This window comes from Lepisosteus oculatus, chromosome 15 (assembly GCF_040954835.1).
Source record: "Lepisosteus oculatus isolate fLepOcu1 chromosome 15, fLepOcu1.hap2, whole genome shotgun sequence".
NCBI classification, from domain to species: domain Eukaryota; kingdom Metazoa; phylum Chordata; class Actinopteri; order Semionotiformes; family Lepisosteidae; genus Lepisosteus; species Lepisosteus oculatus.
In genome coordinates this window covers 792,909-809,854 of record NC_090710.1, presented here as the reverse complement: position 1 = coordinate 809,854, position 16,946 = coordinate 792,909, and the positions used below count along the sequence as shown (strand labels likewise).

Here is a 16,946-nt window from a genome sequence, read left to right as displayed (position 1 = left end):
ATGTAGCCATGTTCTTTTTATCTTCTGTAATGTTTCACAATAGCCTTTCCTGGTTTGCTCATCCTATATGAAGTACTGCCAGACTCCAGATCTTTTTCTTCTTGCTCAAAACATGGAGTGCCACAAGCATTTCTTACGCCTCCACAGCTTTTCTTTTTCTAAGCAAAGTGCTCTATGTTTAATTTAATTTAATTAGTACAGCATATACATCTCATTGTTTATCCAATCAATTAACAAATTATAGGAATTCATGACATTGTGTCAAAAAGAATAGCTGGAAATGGAGAACAGTTAGAAAATCAAAGAGAAGAAGAGAGAAAATGGCACACTCCAGTACTTGTGATTCTCACACAGCAGTAGCCCTAAAGACTGCACAGTTCACATACAGCCCTGGGATTACACCCATTACAGCCATTCTGCTGTTTGCCAGACAGAAAGTAAATTTACAAACAGTGAACCTCATGTGGCGAAATTCATTTTAGTATGAATTTATACTCAAACAGGTCATATTGTCTTATCTTAATTCACTCAAACAAAAATGCAGAGCAATTTTGTCTTCATCATCATCATTGTGGATTATTTTCATGAGTGTTTTGTTTTTGTTAACAAAAATGAAAAACAAGTCGTCGAGGAACATTTTAATCACAATTTTCGGCCTATTTCCGTATTTCATGAGAAAAACTTGTCTCGTGGTTTCCTGGTTTAAAATTAATTTTGTCAAGTTAAACTAGCCAGCAGCAAATGTGCTCTTTGAAGCTTCACATTTGGAGTGTGATCTTGGTCTGAAACTATCCTGTGATAAACTTGTTTCAGTTAAGCCTGATGGTACAAAAGTGACCCAGCGGATCCGTATGGAAATTCCCAAAGTGGATGCAGTGTTCGTTGGCACAGGGGACTTATTTGCTGCTATGCTGCTGGCTTGGACTCACCATCACCCCAGTGATCTGAAGGTAAATAATACATTCTCTCATTTCTTTTTCAGTTTTTCAGTATAAAATGATACATTTGTGACTTATTGATATCACAGCAGCATTATCATCATGTAGCCTGATCTCTTCAGATGTCGGAAGCACAGCAAGTACGGGCCTGGTCAGTACTGAGATTGGAGACCTCCAATAAAATCCAGGTTTCCAGTGGTGTTGGTGGACCAATAGATAACATTCTTCACCCTAGACTAGAATTTGCAAACCAGCATCTCATTAATGACTGGAGACACAGTGCTGTGCTGTTTTGGATGAGACATTAAACGGAGGTCCTGACGTATGAATTTCAGTGTGACCTAATAAACCAATGGCCACTATGCAATTTTTTCATTAAATTGAAATTAAAATAGAAGAGACTCTTTGAAATATATTGCAACATTTCAATTGTATATCGACAATAATGTACAATTAGACTTGAATGCTATACCGTAAATCCTCCTATAAAACCGCAAGTAAAATAATAGTATCCGGAATTTCCGCAAGGTGGAGCTAATAAAGCTCAACCTCTCATGTTTGAGCTGTTGCCATCAAAGTCTTTAACGAAGATATTACTAATAGTATTAATAATGAATGACCTTGGACAAGCTGTAAACTCAAAGTATTGCCCTGGTCCACATTCTTTTTTTCATTGACCGTCTTTGTAAAAGTAACACCACAGCATTTCGCAATCACGCATTTGTTTCCAATCATGTGAAGTACAGTAATTTTTGAGAATCTCCGATTCACCATGCCTTTCACATGCTCATAAAAGAGATTGATTTAGGAACATAAACATATTACTGCATGCAAACTGTACTGTATACAGTATGTATATGTATATTTAATGTCTTTACTGTGCCCGTTTAAGTATTGAATATTTATATGGAATTTTACCACTGAAGGGAAATCTTAGTAGCTGAGCATAAAAATAATAGTAGCATACTGTAACGCGTGTGAAGGCCATAAACGATATTAATTTTGGAACTTAAACATACAGTATATGGCTGGTCTCGGTACTTTAAATAAAAAATACACACCAGTATTCCATTTCTCCCTAAACATTTTAAGCATCGAAGTCTTTAACTAACGTGATACCGGATTCAACAAGCATACTTTTAGAATTTGATTAAAAGGGAATATAATATGGAATCGCGTATCTAAAGAAATTAATAACGATCTAATTATATTCATGTACCACAACACAAGAATAGTACATGCTGTACATTGTCCGTTGATAATGTTTCTGTAGTGATTTTTCAGCACTCTGCATGTGACCTTGCCGGTGGAGCTGTGGGTTAGGTTCCTGACTCCCACGTCATACGCTCTGTGTTCAAATCCTGTTGGAGCCATGACTTTTTTTTTAACAAACATTTCTTTGAAAAAATAAAACATTTCCCTGGCTCAGAGATTAAATAAAATTTCACTCGCACCAAACAAATTTATATTTCTAAATATCATAACATGATCGAATTTAAGTCCTTTTAATAACAATGAATAGTCACCTAGGCGTTACAATATAAACATTTATATTGATTTAAATCGTGTTTAAATCGCCTTTATTTAAAACCCGTAAATAAAGCTGATACTGTTTAGACTTTTAATTATTTAAAACTGTATTACAGCAGCACAATGCACAATGCAACGTAAATCGCTATCTTTGTCTTCTGCGTAATAATGTTCACCTCTCTGTCCAGCAAATTAACAATAGTAATAATAATGAACTTTATTGTATATGGCGCCTTTAAAGCTGGCTCCTCAAAGCACTTTACAGGATAAAAACAATAACAACAATACTGTTAGGCTGGGCAAACGATTTTTTTTAAAGAAATACAAAATGAGATATAATGATGTGTTCCGTCTTAGACATTAACGAAGAGCACAACACGTGGGTGGCCAGCGGGAGTGCTGGCTGTGACGAATTAAAGTAGAAGGGGGCGAGATTTCCAGCGAAAGACACCTCCCCCCTCCAAAACCAAGGAAGTACAGTACTTATTAGTTAAGAAAGCTAGGCTCCTCAATGAAATCACTTTAACATGCTAATGCGTTGGTGTAACAGTCCGGGCGTGGCAAGCTTCTAATGTCAACCCGACTACGGCGAAAGGAACCCTTCTTTCATTGGAAGACAATGAACATATTCTATCCCTAAATGAATTAATAGCAAACATGGTTTACATAAAATACATTTTTCCAAGAAAGTTTAGCCTTTGTCACTAATGAAACCACTAAATAAAGACATAAATAAAGAAATCTTAAGATTTTTAAAATACATGACTTTGCTAAAATTTATTTAAAAATAAAAACAATTACAAATGCCAGCGGAGAGAGAGAACAGGGGAGGGGTGTCGGTTTTGCATAAGGGGTGGGTGTCACGGACGTCCAAAGGGACTAACCGTGGGGAGCAGGAGAGCGGAAAAAGACCCATATGCGTAGCGGCGAGACGGGAAAAAGGCCCGGGCTCATAGTCAGAGAGTTCAGGAATGCCGTATAGAAACCTATGCCCTCAGGGAGCGGACGTGGGGCGCCCTGGTGCTAGGCGGGTCTCAGGACATCCGAACATCAATGCTGAGCGAGGACAGAGTGCAAGACCCGGAAATATATAGCCCAAGGGAAAGAGAGGGACAGGAAGGACAGCAGACCGGAAACTAGGGACAGGACAGAGAAGGAGCGCCCTCTGGCTGCAGAGGGCGTGACAGTGGGGCTATGGAAATGAGGTCTATTTGGGAATGTGGAGCTACATGTTCTGGCTGTTTGTGAATTATCGTTGTTGAGTATGGAGTGTTGAGGCAAAATGCAATTTAGCACTTTCTTGCATGAGGAGACCCCCAAATTAATAATGTAACATGCTATTGTTTGTGCATGAACATAGTTACTGTATACTGTTATTTCTTTAGATACCCGATTCCATGTTATTTTTTAATCCCTGGCGGGACTGGGAGTCCATAAGAATCGAGTAATAGGTTTCATTGCGCCTGTCAAGGTCGTCTTTAAATCAATTGTTGATTTAAAGGTTGACAGTAAATGTTTATATTGTAACCCATACTGTACAGCCTCTTTTTCTCTATAAAAATCTAAAAGATATTAGATATTAAGAGAGAGCGTCTGCATTTATAACTTAGTTTTTAAAATTAGTCAAGCAATATGAAGCATCTCCTTTTACTTTTAAGTCCCTTAATTATCACAGAACAGCTTTCTCACCACTTAGATTACTTTTTGATACCATCCTTACACAAAGCAGAAACTTCTTGTATTTTCCGATGACATACAAGTGGAAAGATTACAGATTTTAATCATCTTTAATTTTGTTACGTTATACGTTTTAGGAACATTTCATCTATACAAACACCACAAAACTATTCTCGATTGTATTTCTGAATGTTATGTTACACCTACAGTAGTTCACTGTTTTAAATACATCTAATTAAGAAAGGTAGGTTTAAGCAGATCTTTTTTTCTGAACCAGGGAAAATCTGATCTGTTTCTCTATAACAATAATAAAAAACTTTATTTTACATATCACCTTTAAAAGTGGCATCTCAAAGCAATACAATAGATGTAAACCACAGATTACAAAGTAAATACCCAGACAAACGCAAACGCATTTTTAATAAAATGCTTTTATTCATTCAGCAGAGAGAGAGCGTAAAACCTGGGAATAACAGCTGTTCCTTTTTCTGATCACTCGCTCTCTGGATACACGTCTCACCTGTCTTGTTCTTTGTTTTCCTAATTTGCTGATTATGCCTGCTGCGATCCACTCCTGCCCTCACACATAAAGAAGACTATTTTAAAATAATTAAAAGTCTAAACAGTTTCAGCTTTATTTATAGGTTACAATTTTAAAAAAGTCAAAAACTGTACTCAAAATGCAATTTAGAGCTTTCTGGCAAGAGGAGACACCCAAATTATTAATGTAACATGCCACTGTTTGTCCATGAACAAGGTTATATGTATTGGGTATTTACTTTGCTTTGGGATGCCACTTTTAAAGGTGATATATAAAATCAAGGCTTTAACTTGCTTTAACTCCGCAAGTCTGAGTTCTTGTGTCTGTCCTATCCGAACCCGAAAGTATTACAATATGTATCTTTATAGCAGGTGGTGTACAGCTTTTTAGTATAGATTACACTTTTCTAAAATGTATTTAAAAAATAAAAACGATTACAATCTAATCTTTCCACATTTGATCCCAAGATCCCAAGAAAAATAAATCTAAACGGGGAGAAAGCTATGCTGAAAGTTTATTAAGATACTTAGAAGACAAACATATCAGTTTATGTTGCATTTGTCTGAATGTGAATCAAATAACATATATTTAAACCCACGTTTGCGATTTAAATCAAAACGCAATTTAAATCAATATAAATGTTTATATTGTAATGCATAATTGACTATTCATTGTTATTAAAATGACTTAGATACGATCATGTTGTGATATTTTGAAATATAAATTTGTTTGGTGTGTGTGAGGTTTTATTTAATCTATGAGCCAGGGAAACTTTTTATTTTTTCAAAGAAATGTTTGTTAAAAAAAAAAGTCATGGCTCCAGTGGGATTCAAACACAGAGTGTGTGACGTGGGAGTCAGGAACCTAACCCACAGCGCCGCCGGCAAGGTCACATGCAGAGTGCTGAAAAAGTACTACAGAAACATTATCAACAGACAATGTACAGCGTGTACTATTCTTGTGTTGCGGTACATGAATATAATTACATCGTTATTCATTTCTTTAGATACGTGATTCCATATTATATTCCCTTTTAATCAAATTCTAAAAGTATGCTTGTTGACTTCGAAGCTTAAAATGTTTAGGGAGAAATGGAATACTGGTGTGTATTTTTTATTTAAAGTACCGAGACCAGCCATATACTGTATGTTTATGTTCCAAAATTAATATTGTTTATGGCCTTCACACGCGTTATGCTCCTATTCTTTTTATGCTCAGGTACTAAGATTTCCCTTCAGTGGTAAAATTCCATATTAATATTCAATGCTAAAACGGGCACAGTAAAGACATTTACTGTAAATCTTTCTACGACCAACCAACGGACCACGAGTGCCCCTGTCGGTCAACCAATCACGTACCGCGGTATTTTGCGTCATCACGCGTCACGATGCTCGACGCTGTAGCCAATTATATGTAGGAAAGGTGAAGTGAGAATTATCTTATCTCTTGGCACTGCTAGTGAAGGAAGTGAAGCCAAAAAGACCCTGGCTCTGTGTTGTAAGAGTAGCAGAGATAACTACGAGCAAAATGTTTGCCATTTATGCAGACTGAAGCCTTTTTCCATTTTAAATGGAGTTTTGTTGAGCTTTTGTTGGCTTGGCAGTTAGTGCTTTTGCTTCATTGTTCAGTTCTGGCTTTGAGCATCTGTCTTGAGTCCACATTTTCTATCTGTGTCTGCATGGGTTATCTCTAGGCACCTTAGGCACTTTGCTTAACCTTTCTCTGTACTTTTAAAATAAAATGCTCTTACCTATTACTGGCAAACCCATATCTCGTATGTTTTATGCCAGTGGTGGTTTGTTACAAAAAATGTAAAAAAGATACATTTTTGTATTCATTGTAAATTCATTGTGAAGTTGCAAATAGACCTGTTTATCTTTCTGAGGCTGCAGTTAAAACGTAACTCACATACACTGAATGTAGCTCATATTCAGCTATCCAGTCATCTAAACACTCATACAAATAACTTTTGGAGAAAGCAGGCTTTTTAAAATAATTTACTTGGATAGAAAGGGTGAAACTCCAAAATTCAAAGACAATGTCAAACTGGAGGGTACATACAGGTCTATTCAGAAGCCCATCTCACCCCTTTTATTAGGAAATCTGTACATCTGAGGAGGTGTTCTGTTTTGGAAATTGAATCAGAGTACATATTTGAACTGATGCTTAAATTTTAGGTGAGACTGCACTTTAAATGTTTTTATAGTAGTGAAAAGAAAATAACTGTCCTCGGGAAATCATCACTGACACCCTTTCGGGTTGTAATGTTTTCCTGGAAGAAGCAGGTCACAATGGGTTGCAGTCACACTAAGATATCTGTCTATTGCATTATCATAGTGGAGAAAGTTATGTATTCATCTTAGGATCACATTGAAGTAGAATTAATTATATTATTCTCACTTCAATATCCCAGTACATAATGTTTCTAGGCTCCCATTCAAATCAGTTAACTATAGTTCTTCAAATCATTTCATCCAGTAGTTTGCATTCCCTACCTTTGCATTTAGCACAACTTGTCATTGTAATACATTCTAACATGGTATTTTCTAATGAACTCTTGGCATGTTGTAGGTGGCGAATTAGTCATGGCTATGATGTGCTGCTTTGTTTAGTAAGGTTACTATTCTATATTTTATTGTTTTGATCAATTTTCTTACTTTCCCAGACAGCCTGTGAGAAGACGGTTTCAGTAATGCATCATGTCTTAAAGAGGACCATCTCTTGTGCAAAAGGTAAAATTACCTGAAATAAGTGGAAACATGGATTTGTATGTTTATGTTGCAAACATTTTGTCAAGTCGTATTCTGTTTCCTGTGAAACTTCCAAATGTTCTCCAGGTTCACAGTGGGTTAAAAGATCTACAGTCACATTCAAGAGGCTCAATCCCAAGGAATCTTTTCAAACTTGTTTGCTCTGTGATTTTATACTGTAACAAAAAACAGCTTCTCATAGATTTATGATGCCCTATAAGTATTATTATTATTGGCCTTCAGTATGTAGAATGTTGCCTGTGGGCAACAGCTGGCCAAAGATCTGAATGTGTTTTATACCCGCTTTAATAATAATAATAATAATAATAATAATAATTGCTTACACTTATATAGCGCTTTTCTGGACACTACACTCAAAGCGCTTTACAGGTAATGGGGACTCCCCTCCACCACCACCAATGTGCAGCATCCACCTGGACGATGCGACGGCAGCCATAGTGTGCCAGAACGATCAGCACACATCAGCTATTAGTGGGGAGGAGAGCAGAGTAATGAAGCCAATTTATAGATGGGGTTTATTAGGAGGCCATGATTGGTAAGGGCCAATGGGAAATTTGGCCAGGATGCCGGGGTTACACCCCTACTTTTTTTTAATGACCACAGAGAGTCAGGACCTTGGTTTTACGTCTCATCCGAACGACGACGCCTGTTTACAGTATAGTGTCCCTGTCACCATACTGGGGCATTACGACCCACATGGACCGTAGGATGAGCGCCCCCTGCTGGCCCCACTTACACCTCTTCCAGCAGCAACCTTAGTTTTTCCCAGGAGGTCTCCCATTCAGGTACTGGCCAGGCTCACACCTGGTTAGTTTCAGTGGGTTGCCTGCTGTGAGCTGCAGGGTGATATGGCTGCTGGCTGCTTTGAGTTAAAATCTACAACCACCTCACCTCATAGTGATATTCACCCTGTATCTGAAGAGATTTTCTTTAGAATTGGCACAGCAGAGGTACTTTTTAGGAAAATCGATATTAGGAAAAGTGCAGATCCAGATAATGTATGTGGTAGGGTCCTACAATCTAGTGCAGATCAGCATTGCAACATTTTGCTCTTCCAGATTTCCTTAAACTTACAAATCATTTCCTCTCTGTGGAAGAAATCCATCATTATTCCTATTCCTACAACTGCCAAGCCTAGTGGCCTTAACAGCTAAAGGCTGGTAGCCCTCACCTCTCTCCCAATGAAAACTCTTGAGAGAATAGTGAAGCAACACATCACAAAGAGCACACAAGCCCTCATCGACCCCATACAGTTTGCATACAGGGAAAGGAGGGGAGTAGATGATGCAATAAACACAATGTTAAATCTGGTTTATCAACATCTGGACCTTTGTAAAGATTTTATTTGCTCAATTCTCCTCTGCTTTCAACACAATACAACCACTGTTGCTTGCACAGAAACTCTCAAAGTACTTCAATGTGAATGAGAACTTGATAAGGTGGGTGCTAGACCTCCTAACTAACAGGTCTCAAAAGGTAAAATTGGGGAAGTGCTTATCTGACATTCGCTACACATCAATTGGATCACAGGGCTGTGTCTTGTCCCCTCTGCTGTATATTTTGTACACTAATGATTGCATATGCAAACACACAGATAAACATCTCATTAAGATTGCTGATGACACAGTCCTGGTCAGTTTATTAAAGGACACGGAATACCATCATGGGCCCATTCTAAATTATTTTACTAACTGGTGCAACGAGTTCTCCCTAAATTTAAATTTTTACAAAAACAAAGGAACTGGTTATTGATTTTAGGAAATAAAACAACACCCCCTCAACCCATTATAATTGATGGTCAGCCTGTTGAAATTGTTGATGACTACTGGTCATTGACAAAAACCTAAAATGGGACAAGTGTTGTGACACTATAAAAAAGGCCAACAGAGACTCTTCTTTCTTGGAAAACTCAGTTACTTTAAGGTAGATAAAACTATCCTTACACTTTTCTACAAATCATTAATTGAAAGTGTCTTAAGATACTGCTTCACTTGTTGGTTTGGCAACTTAAGTACCGGTAATTGTAATAGGCTGGGTAAATTAGTGAATATAAGTGGCAAAATAATCAGGAATAATCAAATCAACTTAAGCATCCTTTACAAACAGAGGGTGACTGAGAAAGCCAAAAGCATCATGGAGTGTGTGTCTCACCCCCTCCATTGTGAATTTACACTTCTACCATGTGGGAGATGCCTCTGTACCCCCAGGTGTAAAACCAACAGACTCAGGAAGTCTTTAATTCCCACTGCAATTACACTCTTAAACAATGCAAAGTAACTACCTTGTCTCTTGTTTCTTTTCTCCTTTAACAGTACTGTGTTCTCTTCCCTTTTGATGATGTGTATTTGCCATTGTATTGTGTTTGACTGTTTCATAAAACAAATTTCTCCTAGGGGACAATAAAGCTTGAATTGAATTTAGTGGAGAAATAAGGGAACTTAAAGAGAAGCTTACTGCTACCACTCAGATTGAATTTGATACACAATGCGTTTCACATATTTTCAAGACAACAATGTCAGTAAAAGTCCTGGATATGCTAACATCAGTGGACACTTACTGAGGTCATGTGCTGAGCAGCTCAGTACTATATTTCATTGTATTTTCAATGTATCTGAATCAGCAGAAAGTACCTAAAATTTGGAAATGGGCAACAATCAAACCAGCTGCAAAACACAAATGCCCCAAAACACAAAGTTCTTTTCTATAGCATTGACCTTTTTAATTATTTTTACTTTACTTACTTATTAATTAAGTTATTTGAGAAAACTGTTAAAAGGCTTCACCAGATATAGTTCCTACTGGAGCCCATGCAGTTTGCTTACAGGGCTAGAAGATCAGTCAAAGATGCTACCCTTTACACATATACAAATTACTGATTCTTATATTCCTTATCTAGAAGGTCCTAACATACGTGCTCTGCTTTTATTTATAGATTTCTCTATCTATAAATAAATCTCTAAGGATCTTTCAAAATAGCTTATGAATGAAGTTGTATAAAGGCATATATCAGGTGAAAAATATAAAAAAATCAAAGACCCCAAATTTAACTTTGAGCTTGGAGAAGACAACCATTAAGAAATGTAATATAGAAGTGCATCATACAACCCAGACACTGCCTAAATCAGGCTTTCCCTTTAAACTGAGCTGCCAGGCAATGGGGAAATTGTAAAGGAACAAGTAAAGGTTTATTCCATGCTAAAAAGAGTAGAAAAGAAATAAGACGATTTGGCTGGGTGAGGCCAACATTGTCTTTGAAAGAGTTACAGTGGCAGAGATAAGAGAAAATGTCAATGAGTAAACAATATTGCTATTATTCCACAAAGGGGACATGTATGGAACTGAATAAAATGTATCTCCAATAATACAATAATACAATACTATATGGTACTGAAAACATGTGACAAAACATTTTATTGTCAGTTCAGAAAGAATTGAAACTATTTGGTCTAAATGCAAAGATTTACATCTGATGCCAATCTAACAAAGTGGATCATTCAGTCAAAATCATTCCTACAAGCATGATGGTAGCTGCAGTATAATTCTGTTTCTCCTCAGCAGGGACTCAGAAGCTTGTTAAGAATTGGAAAACCTGCTTCAAACCTAAAACTATAAAAAAAGTACCATTTTACAAAGTTAATTAATATTAACAAGGTTATTAATATTAATAACTTTTACAAAGTTATTAATATCAAAGTGAATGTCCTTAAGTGGACCAGTCATTGTTAAAATACGTTAACGAGTTAATGAGTATTTAAGTTTAAAAATTAGTATTCATCATTTTAGATTTTTACAGCCTTTTTAATGGCATATGTAGATTCCATACCTACGCTACACAGCATGACATCTTATCTCTAAGCATTTTAAGTGGCCTGCTCTTTCTCTTCTGCTTCTTTTCTCACTATATAACACCTCTGGAATAAAAAGAAGAGTTTGGTTAGAATGAAAACAAGAAGAGGACTCTAAGGTCTATAATTGAAAAATGTAGTTTTAGGATAATCTTTAATTTTCATATGTTTTCGATGTATTCTACATGTTGTTTGTTGTTTATGTGGAAAAATCAGTCCCACTGGGCAAAACAAAGGCAGAGCACCATGGGCAGTTGTGCTGATGTCTTTGGTTTTCTCTGCAGCTATGGCCGGAGATGGGAAGAAGCCTAGTGCCTCCCAGCTGGAGCTCCGGATGGTTCAGAGCAAAATGGATATAGAGAACCCGGAAATCGTGATAGAAGCCACAGTGCTATAAATAACATATCCACCCTGTTAACCGCACAATGTATAGATGTTGTACATTTTACCTGTAATGTGTCATTGCCTTAGATCTACTACAGAGCACAACATTTCCATAAGTCAGAAACTAGCAGGGTATTAGTGGTGGGATATTCAAGAGAAAGAAGTAGAGTGGCCTGGATATAGTGTATCCCCTTTCCCTTTTTCTCTAGAGCTGCATTAACCTTGTTTTTAATTTACCCTAGTGGTCTGGAGGTCCACTCATGGCTGAAAATATTGAAATCTGAATTTCTTTCCTGTAACCATTAAAGTATTGTTTATTCAGGCTTCATTGGCTTAATTGTAAAGAGCCTTTATAGTCAACTTGCATTTTTTCACTAAATAACAGCTTGTTATTTTATTATTGTCCAGTGCAGATCAATTTAGGCATAATCACTATTTTTAAATAAAAAATTCTTTAACCATGCAGTTGCTTTTGTGTAAACACAGAAGTTATGACTGATTGGGTCTTCACAACAAAACCTTGGATTTAAAGGATGATTGCTCATTACAAGTTTATTTGAATGATATTCTGGTTAGACATAGCATTGTTCAACAAAGTTTTGCCATTAGTTTAGCGGCAAAGAGTCCTTATGGCATGTTAAACAGTTTGGTGCAAACACACAGCTGTGAGATTTGCAGACAACCTAAAATAGATTAATTTTCTAGGCTCAATTCAATTAGATTGAAAAAAATCACATGCCCTTTTGCGTTATGATTGATGTATTCCATAATTTATTCCTCAACATTCAATGTTAGGTATTCAATGCTTTAGTTTTTGTTGTATCTGGAAAATTCTACTGTGACTTTTAAACAGTTTTATCTGCATTCTATTGTTATTTGTGTAGTTTTAAATGCAGTATTAAATGCACCATTGTGGCAATCTGGATAAGCTTCTCTCTCATTTACTGCTGGAATTCCTAGACATAAATTTTCCTATGTCATGATGTTCATTGAAGTTCTTTGTCTTAGAAATAAAGGAAAATAACGTTCAAACTTTAGACCAGTTGCTTATCAGTGAAGGCCTGTCTTTTGCAGCATTTAGCAGGTTAAGAGTATTAACATCACTTCATTAGCCCTATACAATCTCTTGCATCAGGAATTCGTCTTTTTGCATACCCCAGCTTGCTCTCACAGACACAGACACACAGACAGGGAGAGAAGCTTGGTGTCAGCTTAGTTGAGCTGCAACTATAGTTGAGAAATAACTGTTTTGACATATCAAATTATATTTAATATATCTCTTTCAGGCAAATGTAATGTTGTCTGTGTAGATTTAAAATTACAAATGACAATTGTTCTTCCTAAATATTAATATAAAGTGTAGACAAATTTTTATTTTTATGTTTTTTTAGATTCCATGCAAAAGAGAAACTCTTATGGTGAACAAATCTTTCACAGCCTATTAACTCAGACTGTTTGTTCCTTGGACAGTCACAAGCTACACCTTCACCCATCCATTCATTTAATAACTGCTTCCTCCAATTCATGCTCACAGGGGAGCTGGAGTTTCTCCTGGCAAGCAATGGGCACAAGGCTGGGCACACCCTGAACAGGATGCTAATCTATTGTAGGACACAGTCACCACACTCACAACAGGGCCAATTTTCCCAGTAGCTAGTAAAGCTACTAATATGTCTTAGGAATGTGGTCTTCTAACAGTAGGAAGAATCCAGAGCACTTGTAGGATACCCATGAAAACACAGGGAGAGCATATCCACACAGATAGCTTCCCAGGTCAGGAATTGAACCCAGGGCCACAGCGTTGCAAGACAGCAAAAGTAACCACTGCACCAGAATGTCACCTACAAGCCACACCTGTATATGTGAGATGATTATTTCTTATAAATCAACACTTCAAATCCATTACAAAAAATAAAATTAATTATAAATCTTATTTTCACATTTTATATTCACATTTTCCAAGTACTTATACTGAGTGCATCTGGAATAAAGTTTTAGTCTACAAATTTGATTGTAGAAGCAAATGTATACTATATTGTATTTTATCCTAGCTGACTTAGGAATGTATAAGTACTGTATTTTCCTCTGTAAAATCCATATTAAATATAAAAGATTTCAATAAATTATTCCTATTAATGTAAATATTTACTTGAACTTTTATCCAAAGTAACTTACATTTGAACCCAATTTAAATCACCAGTTCAGAGCCCTAACCTCTGCTCTTTAACTTTAACAACAGTGTCTTAAATGTACTAAGCCATTATTTCATTAGTGTTTTTGTTGTACTGTTGTTACTATAACACAGGGCAACAAGTCCCCATTGTGCCCTTGTGAATAAAGCTTTCAAGCTTTGTTATCAATTTCACTACGCTATATTTGACTGTCCAATGGTGTGAAAGGGAACAGTTTTTTTTTTTATAATGTGGACCACATTATTCTTTTGAATCCCAGGAATCCTTTTAGGTTGATGCAGCTCTGAAATGTATTCCTCTTCCACTTTCCACTTTGACCCTCTGAACTGTTTTTCTGTATTGTAGCTTTGCGTGTTTTCTCTTTATAGGGGTTGGGGTGTGAGTCATGTGGGGATAGAAGAAAAGGCCTTGCTGTAACCAGTGCTGATGAAAAGAGGCCACTGTTTCTTGTTGACTTGCTTGGCAAGTCGACACATACTACAGCCAAGTCTCATACAAATTTATTTCCTTTTGTTTGCACGGTTTTTTGCACAGAAAACCAGAAAATAAACATCAGAGTCCAGGTGAATCTTTAAGCAGGCAGTTCTTTTCTTTTCTTTTTTGGTTCAACTTAAATATAAAGGAAGAAATGTCCAAAGCAGAACTGTCATTTATTTGAATATGCTGTATTACATAATACTATAACTTGTACTGTGCATGAAGTAAAATATATAGATATATGAAGAATTATGGTCCCTTTAATGCAGTGGTTTAAATATGTGCTGGAAATATGTGTTGGCCTATTTGAAAAAAAAATGTTATATCTTTAGAATAATATTGTATCCAAACCTCCTAAAATGTTTTTAAGAGAGTTTACCATGGTTCTCATGCTTAACAGAATGGCAGAGTTCTAACTAAATTGGACATTTAGTCAAATCCCTAACTTTCGTGATACACAATGTAAGAAGGGAGGCTGGTATATATCACAGATGTAAAGATGCATCTACTGTATATGTAAGTTAGAAATTAGTTAAGTATGAGGACAACTTTACAACTGAACCAAGCAAAGCTATCAATATAACACAATCAAATAAGAAAACGCAAAAAAAACTTGTAAATATAAGGAGGGTTGTTATAAAAATATGTAGTATAAATAAGGATAAAGGAGTATGATTTCATTATGTTACAAAAGTTCTAACAGACATAAACAAAACAGGATGCAGTAATGCAGCAATACAGTAATGCAGAAAACTGAATTACTGTATGTACTGTATCTTCTCTGCTCCTGGGATTAATTACTTAATTTTTGCTAGATCTGATATTTTAACTGATTTAAAACATGATTTTCAAATTATTGTCCTGTAATGGATGAAAATTCAATTTGCACCAATGTTTTTCTGCATTAAAACTTTCTGAACTGGATAAACAGCTACTTACCAATGTACAGTAAGAATGTCAATCAGCTGGAACACATTCACACAGAGAGGTGACTCAAGGCAGGGACTTCTCTGTGGTGTTTGCATTACTGATGTCATAGTTGGGCACCCCCTTCCTCTTTCTCTGTGACCATGTCTGTCCCTACCAGTTGAAGTGACAGTGTTTGCTTTCTGTTATTTTTTCTTAATGAAAGTATTTGATTGTTTAGTAAGGTTTTAAGTGATTTGTTTTTTGAGTCTGAATATTTTATAACATGTTACAATGAAGATTGTAGTGTACAAATTCACATTTATATAATATGGTATAATGCAATAAACAAAAAAAAATATTATATTACCTATGTGTCTTTGTTTTTTTTGCATTTGTGAGCAAAACCATCTTCTATATCCTATGCAGGTCAAGCATCAAATCATGTGCTGAGCAGAAAGTGACATGCAATGAGTACTATTTAAGATTGTTTACTCATCAGTGCTCAGCCATGAGCAGTGGTTTGGTCAATGCTTTTATGATACCAGTGTGATATACTGTTATCCTATTTTATTTTATTTGATGTAGATTATGATATAGATAGCTGACTAAATTTGCATTAGTTACAAAAATAAAGAGATCAGAAAACATAGCAAATTATATTTAACAGTGACAAGTACCAAGTTACAACATTAAGTAGGAACATATTGCAAAGGTGATCCCAGACTGTGTAAAAGTGATCTAGGCATCTACTATATGTACTCTAGATTCTTTTACATCCTTATCAAAAACACTATAGGGAAGAAATACAAAAGCATATAGAATGTTTGGATATAGTGTAGATACAGTGGATATAAAAAGTCTACACACCCTTATTGAAATTGCAGGTTTTTGTGATGTAAATCCAGAAATCAAGATAAATCATGTCAGACATTTTTCCATCTTTAATGTGACCTTGCAACTAACGAAACTCAAGGAAAAAATAAATAGATAATTATTAGGAAAAATATGGAAATTAACCTACAACATATAAAACCTACAACACCCTCATTGCATAACTGTGCACCCCCCCTCCCCCCATACTAATACTTTGTGGAAGCACCTTTTGCATTTATTACAGCAGCAAGTCTTTGTGAATAAGCCTCTATCAACTTTTCACACCTGGACTTCGCAATTTTATTCCACTCTTCCTTGCAAACAAGTTCAAGCTCCTTCAGATAGCCTAGGGATCTCCTGTGTACAGCCCTCTTTAGATCATTCCACAGGTTTTCTTTGACTTTTTATATCCACTGTAAAAAAGCCCCCTGGCTTCCTTCTCCCTCTGCCAGTGCACACAGAGTAAGAGTAGAATTAAAATGGTCTAACAGTGGTTCTCAAACTGTGGTAAGTGTACCTGCAATGGTACGTGGAGTGCCGCCAGGTGGTACGCCAAATGACCCTGGAACTGTGTTGTGTGCGCTGAAAAAATCGGGACGGGTTTTCATATTTTGTATTTTTATACATGTCGAATACGCAGCCTACGTACTATGATACAGTGCGCGCTAATACTTCAGTGGACACAAGAGATACTCTGTAATTCTATACCACTCTATAGGAATGCGTGCTACGGACGCAAGTGACCAATTCTATTTAAAAAAAAACTACTGTATCTCCAGCAAATAGGGAGAAAGGAGAATGTGCGTGAT

The 16,946-nt window shown here is 36.3% G+C and overlaps 1 protein-coding gene across 2 annotated transcripts in view; it reads left to right on the top strand.

The window, feature by feature from the left end:
- Positions 1 to 15,627, top strand: part of LOC102691159 (pyridoxal kinase) — a 112,385-nt gene extending 96,758 nt beyond the window's left edge. For both annotated transcript variants that reach the window (XM_069178897.1, XM_069178896.1), the window contains exons 10-12: positions 814 to 950; positions 7,352 to 7,418; positions 11,587 to 15,627. In XM_069178897.1, the coding sequence (XP_069034998.1) occupies positions 814 to 950; positions 7,352 to 7,418; positions 11,587 to 11,699 (317 nt within the window). In that variant the 3' untranslated portion in view covers positions 11,700 to 15,627. The remainder of the gene's footprint in view (positions 1 to 813; positions 951 to 7,351; positions 7,419 to 11,586) is intronic.
- Positions 15,628 to 16,946: the final 1,319 nt, after the last annotated feature.